General features: G+C 43.1%; 1 protein-coding gene across 2 annotated transcripts in view; it reads left to right on the top strand.

Moving 5' to 3' along the window:
* Positions 1 to 1875: 1875 nt before the first annotated feature.
* The window catches only part of TRMT1L (tRNA methyltransferase 1 like), a 36371-nt gene continuing 31058 nt past the window's right edge, over positions 1876 to 7188 (top strand). Inside the window, exons 1-2 of one of the 2 annotated variants that reach the window (XM_068986010.1) lie at positions 1876 to 2128; positions 6340 to 6450. In XM_068986010.1, the coding sequence (XP_068842111.1) occupies positions 1876 to 2128; positions 6340 to 6450 (364 nt within the window). Of the gene's footprint in view, positions 2129 to 3543; positions 3654 to 6339; positions 6451 to 7188 lie in introns of those variants that run through there. The other variant, XM_068986011.1, reaches the window with a different exon arrangement.

Here is a 7188-nt window from a genome sequence, read left to right as displayed (position 1 = left end):
TCACCTTTATTAACTAGGAAAACCGAACGGGAAGTGCGAATACCTGAAACTAAAAGAAGACTCCCTCTCCCTTCCTGCTTCCTGTAACATTCGGACCAGTGTAGGCAGAGCAGTCAGAAAGCAAGGCATTCCTCTTGCCTCCCGCAGTGGCCTTGAAGGAGCGCGCCTTAAACTAAAGCAGGCTCGGAGAGTAGAGAAGTACGGAGGCCTGGAAACTTAACAGAGGCCTTGAGGAATCTGAATCGCATCAGTCAAGTGCCCTGAAGCTCCACACATTAAGGAGCCTTGGATATTAAAAGCCTAAATGTAAGCATAGGCTCTTCTCCCCACTCCTGCTGCTGCTGCTGCTGCTAAGTCGCTTCAATCGTGTCCGACTCTGTGCGACCCCATAGACGGCAGCCCACCAGGCTCCCCCGTCTCTGGGATTCTCCAGGCAAGAACACTGGAGTGGGTTGCCATTTCCTCCCCACTCCTGGGCCCCAGCAATTCACCATCCACAGGAATCTTACAGCCACAGCGTGGCGCTGCTATTGGGAATACGTAGGTTAAAACAACACGTAGCTTCCCTGGTGGCTCAGACGGTAAAGCGACTGTCTACAGTGCCGGAGACCCGGGTTCGATCCCTGGGTTGGGAAGATCCCCTAGAGAAGAAAATGGCAGTCCACTCCAGGACTATTGCCTGGAAAATCCCATGCCGATAGGCTACAGTCCATGGGCTCGCAGAGTCGGAGACGACTGAAGCGACTTAGCAGCAGCACCAGCAGGAGTGGGGAGAAGAGCCTATGCTTACGTTTAGGCTTCACTCACTTCACTCACTCAGGTTAAAACAAAATTATAAGGAAAAGAGTGTTCAGATCATGGTGTGGGTGAAGGCGCGAAACGAAGAGCAGACCCCTATCTCGAAGTCCACCTGACTGACAAGCGGCCCAGAAAGCGCCTAGCCCCGCGGACTCGGGTAGAAACACACTGCGCCCAACCCGTGGCAAGAGGCTGCCCGGAAGGCAGAGCCGGGCCAGAACCACACCCTTCACAGAGCAGGCTCAACCCCGGGTCCGCCCACAGAGTCGCCCCGCCCAGGCTCGAGAGGCCGCCGAATCCTCCGTCCGTCCCGCTGGCAGCCCCCTTTCGGTCCCAGAGTGAGGCAGGGAGAGTACCCACCGAAACGTCAACTAACCCCTCGGCTTCCCTACGTTCCTTACCAGAGCTCGAGCCGGTTGCGATTTGGGACGCCCAAACCATGGGAAAGGGACCCCGAGCGCGACGCCCGATGGGAAATGTAGTTCTGCGCTCGGAACGTAGCTGTCGCTCGAACACTCCGGAGCGTTTGTTTGAAGTGAAGTGAAGTCGCTCAGTCGTGTCCGACTCTTTGCGACCCCATGGACTGTAGCCAACCAGGCTCCTCTGTCCATGGGATTTTCCAGGAGCGTTTGTTTAGCTTTACTTTTACTTCCTCCAAGGCCTTGGAACCACCCCCCGCTCCGCTCCGCTCCGAGCGGCGCGGTGCACGCTGGGTATTGTAGTTTTGGTTGGGTTCGGTGGTTGACGGCTAGAACGGAGACACGCGGTGGAAACGGAACTCTCTGACCTCATTGGACGCTGTCCCCCAGCATGCTCCTGCGCAGGCGGGGCTGGCGTCGTAACGCCTCGGGGAAAAGGAAGCGGACGGGACCGCGAATCGCTGCCTGTGGCTTTTAATTTTTCTGCTGACTGGATTTGGTCACTGATTCTTCATCTTTTGTCTGTTGCACGCATCTCGCCCTCCCCATTTGCTTCCCCACTTCTCGGATCCGGCCCTCGGGGCTTTCACGCCAGTTCTCTCACTCCGCCGTGAGCCCCTGCTGGTCCCCGGGCGGGCCTGGCAAGGAGGCGGTAACTATGGAGAACATGGCGGAGGAGGAGCTGCTGCCCCAGGAGAAGGTGGAGGTGGTCCAGGTCCCGGTCCCGACCCCGACCCTGGACTCGGCTCGGGTCCCAGCGCCGGCCCCGGATTCGGCTCCGGTCTCGGCCTCGACCCCGGCCCCGGCCTCGGCTCCGACTCCGGCCTCGGCTCCAGTCCCAGCCCCTGCCCTGGCCCAGGCTCCGGCCCTGTCCCCGTCCCTAGCCTCTGCCCCTGATGAGGCTGAAAGCAGTAAGTGCAGAGAGGCCCAGATCTTTCTGCCGCAGGAGAAGCAAGAAAGTGCGCCTTGCTGGGGAGTAGGGGAGGCCCTTCTTCACTGGAATGGTTTTTACGGGGGAAAAGGCAGTTTTAGCGAAATGGGAGGAACGAGGGACCCGTATAGCGGTAAAAACGGGTACAGGGTGGGGGACGGCATCTCCACACCTCGGGGATCTCACAGGGAAGGATCTGTGGAGGCCAGTGGTGCTGCAGGTGGAGGGAAATAATGGGATCGTGGACGTCTTCGTTAAAGGGGGTCTTTTTCTGGTACAGAAATTAGAAGTTACACCTCATTTGGTAGTTTCCCTCTCAGCCTCGTCTGCCATATTTCCCTGTGTCCTTTAAAATATGATAAGAGTAACCGAGTTTACTGTAGTAGATGCTAACTGCCAAGATTTAGAAACCGTTGCTGTCAATTAGGTTTTATGTCTCGAAATAGACACGAGATGGGGTTTTTCTCATTTTTTTTTTAGCAGCTTGCCTCCAAAAAGAATTTGAGGCTGACGAGTAGTTTAAGATAGAGTGACTAAATTATAGATGTTTTCCCTCAGACGTAAATACCCATTGAGTTTTGTACGTTTCTCCAAGTCGGCTGTCGAGAATTAATAGCCTGTATTAATTGTGCTTGCATGTTTTATAAGTGATGGTTTATTGGGCCATAAAGGAATTTAAAAGGTTGATAAGTAACAGTTTATTAAGAATCGTCTGACCGTTTTAAAACGTAAGCTCTGAGAAACTTTTCTTTAAAAATTTAGTCCCCAGATTGACCTTTATGCTTTTTCTGAATCATAACAACAATAACAAAAATCTTAATTTGTTGTCTTTCCTACTTGTAAGCCAGTTTTGAGGTTAATGTGTAAAAAAACATTTGGATAGTTATAATCTAATAGAATTATTTCTGCAATTTTTAAACAACATACAGATTGCTATAGTAAAGAGTAGGGTGGATCACAGAAAAGACAAAGGTCAGAATGCCTTAGATAGGCCTCTCCTCATCAGGGAAGATCACAGCTAGTTAAGTGCTAAATAAGGCCAGTTGTTTCTTCCCCAGCTGCAATGGGGGAAGAGCAGATACACTCCAGAGTAAGATATCCTCCTCAACTCACCTCTAGATGTGATCTTTTTATGTTAATCAGATGTGATTTAGCAGCTTTAGGGGATGTATGCTTTCTCCACCTCCCTACCATCATGAATAAACATAGTTTGGGAAGATTTATTCAGATATTCCCAAATTTATGAGTAATTTGAAGAATGTGTGATGTTTGAAAAACCTGAAAATGCATTTCTGGAACAAAGTGATTAAGAAATTGGAAATGCATTAGAAATGTATTAATCACATTTTAAAAATTATTTTTAGATGGTCTAGTTAGCCCTTTGAAATCAGTCTCATATAGGCAAGATGAAGATGGCATAACTGAAGTAGAATTGAAAATTGAGGAAGAAAAAGAAGTTTTAAAAGAACCGCCTAGCATCTTGGAATCATCTGATTTAATAAGAGGTTTGCCTATTGACTTATAGATTATTAGTGTGTTACAAAAAGATTGAGTGATTTTAAGTACAGATTGATATCTACTGTCTTGAACCAGAAAGTGACTTTAGAGATGTACATAGGCATTTTCATGAATCTTTAGACAGATCTTTAGAGTTTTCTTCAGTAGTGGACTACAGGATTTTCAGTTTTCTAACTTAAAAATGGGCCCCTTTCACTTACTCTGTACTACTTAGTAGTTAGAATGATTGCAATAAACATATCGTTATGTATCTTGTTTGACACACACAGATCTTTGAAGTATGGAAGCCAATGATTTCAGATTAAATAGGTTGGTTTGTACATATGGATTCTTTGCCTGAATCTTACTGTCTGACCCAGTAATTAAAAGTTTATCTGTTTATAGAAAGTGACTCATTGTAAGTCATTTGAACAATACCTGATATAAGAAATTAACCAATAGCATTTGTGGCTGTTTGTGTTTCTCATTTTGGAATTAGTTAAAATATATTTTAATAAATTTTAACAGGAATGTCTGATAGGGCTGAATTGAATTCCAAAATTTTGACTCAGTGTGCTACTGCACCCAAAAAGACTAATGGTTTTTTTTTTTAATGTATTCTAAAGCTAGTGCCTACTGTGGGCAAGTTACTGCACTAGGCATTTAACATAGCCCTTGGCTTCTTACTGCTTATTTGTAGATGAGACAAACAAGAATATAAATTACACAGAAGAGAAACAAAGCAACTGGGAGTGAAGCTTGGAGAGAAATAGGCAGGAAGAGCAGTGTGGAGAAATTATATAATATAATTATGTAATATTGAAGAGCCTTGTGGTTTATCCCATTGACTCCTAACTCATTGGAAATCTTTTCCTATCAGTTACCATCTCTTGAGTCTTATATATTCAGAATTCTATTGTTAACCTTTCTTTCCATAGGGCTACAATATTCAGGTCTCTCCATCCTTAAAAAAAAGAAGCAAGTTAAAATCCCATCTCTCTTTTTTTTTTTTAATACTAGCAGATTTCTTGAAAAAAGTAATCTGTGCTGATTTTCTGTCATTTCTCTTTCCAGTTCTATTTGTACTCTAAAAACTCCTCACTGAACCTTCTTAAAGGTCTCTAGAAACTTACTAAATACGAAATCCAGTAGTTTTTTCTTGATCTCTACAACTATTTGTGATATTTACTGTTAAGCACTACTCTTTTACAGTCCTTTCTCTCCTGGCTTCTGCATTATCTTGATTCTCCATACCATTTTTTCTTTTTGAAGCTACCCTCTTGATTCCTTTTCCTCAACATCTATACATATATTCATCCCTCCACACCTCACTTCAAAATTGTATCCATTTTTGTTAATCAGTAGTAGATTAAGTGGCATTGGGGAATGCATTCCACATACTTAAGAATATGTTAAATATATTTTGGAATGATTTATTCATTTATTCCAAAATTTACAAATACGTAATTTGAAAAATGTATAATATTTGAATAACCTGAAAATGTTTTATTGGGACTGAGTTTTGGCTTTTTTATCCTCAGTTTCAAAACATTTCCCCCTAGGCTTTCTTACTGATGCTCTTAGTTTCACCTAACATGCGTATTTATGAGTTATATCTATTCAGAATCCCTCCTGACCTTCCACTACAGTTCAGCTGCCTACTGGACTTGAGTACCTAATTCCGGTAGTAATCAAACACATTCTGTAAAAAACTAAATTCCCATTCTCTTTCCTCTTCCTTTCTGCCAAAACTGTTTTCCTCTTCCTTTTTGTTGGTTAATAGTACTTGTATCAAAATCTCAATCGTTCTTTAACCTTCACCCTTTCACATCCCAAGTCCTCTGCTGCTTTTTTTTACCTTCTATTTTCTTTCCACTACTAATTTCTCACCTCAGTTATTGATCGTTGGTACTACAACTACAGTTTCTGAAATGCATTCAAATCATATCATTTATTTACTCAAAAATCTGAAAAGACTTAACATTACCTAAAGAGTATAGTTCAGACTGACATATAGAATTTATGCCTCCCATGATCTATACTACATTTTTGGCTGCATTATCTTTCTACCAGCTCTATCCCCCAAATGTACTACTTTCCAGCCAGGAGTGGTAGGGAAGTGGCTATATAATTTTACACCACATGCCTTTGTTTATTTCAGTTATAAGATTATTTCAGTTTATAAGGCCAGACACCAAATCTCTACTTACTGAAAATCTGTTTATACCTTAAGTCTTGGTCAAATGCCACTTCAGTGAAGGCTTCTTAGCAGCACTTGTTGGAATGAGTTATTCCTTCCTCTGTATACCCACATCATATTACCTTTACCCCTAAGTGTTCATTCATCTTGCCTTGTGTTACAGTTAGTAGTTAACGTGTTTATCTCTCACCCGATTGAAAGTTCTCTGAAAACAGGAAACCTGGCTTCAGTGTTTTATACAGACTAGAAACATTTTCTGTAAAACTATATTGAATAATAAAATAAAATTTGAAAGCTGTGAGGTTATGCAGTGGCAACTCTTTGACTTCTGAGACACACTTGTCATTTTATAAACGAGTTTTCTGCCTAGGTACTAAAGCACTGTGCTATAGGAAATGAAAGTGTAAAATTCTGTGTGACATGATAAAATGAAACTGAAGATGGAATACATATTGTTAAAGCATAATTTTCTAACTCTTAAACTTTCCTTTCAGAGAGACACATCTCAATTCAAAGGCAGCTTGCTGATTTAGAAAAGTTAGCTTTCGTAACTGAAGGGGATTGTGACTCTGCCAATTCACTGAACTCAGATAATCTTGATGCAGGTATTTCCATCTTTGGAGGGTTTCTGTTTTTTTTTATTTTTTTTGGTCAGTTTCTAATGATTTGTCATCTTTCTACTCATGAAAATTTTGGTAAGCATGAACTTGTTTATTTCCACTTAGGAAATGGTACCCGTCTACATGTAAGGGCACTGTGAGATAAGTTATTTCACAACGCCTCAAGGAAATTACAGTCTCATGGATATATAAGGGCTTTGTTAGGAATTAACGTTTTACTATGAGTAACAGAAATCCAAAAAATCGTATGAGTGAGTGAAGTCACTCAGTCGTGTCCGACTCTCTGTGACCCTGTGGACTGTAGCCCACCAGGCTCCTCCGCCCGTGGGATTCTCCAGATTCTCCAGGCAAGAATACTGGAGTGGGTCGCCATTTCCTTCTCCAGGGGATCTTCCCGACCCAGGGATTGAACCCAGGTTGGGGCTTTTATTCTCTCATAAGAAAGAAATCTCAAGACTGGCAAAGTAGAGCTGGTACAGAGTTTCATAATGTTGTTAGTGCCCTGAGTTCCTGTCGTTCTACAGTTTACCATCCTTAGTGCTTGGATTCCATCCTCAAGATCTCATGGTTTTTTGAAGTAGAGAATATATTTTAAAAATTGTGCTTATACTTGCTGTGTGCTATATGTGAAAGATATTTGCTGGATTAAAAACTGAGTTATTGGGACTTCGCTGGTGGTCCAGTGGCTAAGCCTTCGTGTTTCTAATGCAGGGGGGCATGGGT

The sequence above is a fragment of the Capricornis sumatraensis genome, chromosome 14, assembly GCF_032405125.1.
Source record: "Capricornis sumatraensis isolate serow.1 chromosome 14, serow.2, whole genome shotgun sequence".
Lineage (NCBI taxonomy): Eukaryota > Metazoa > Chordata > Mammalia > Artiodactyla > Bovidae > Capricornis > Capricornis sumatraensis.
Note: the sequence above shows the minus strand (reverse complement) of the source record. Positions and strands in the feature narration are given on the sequence as shown.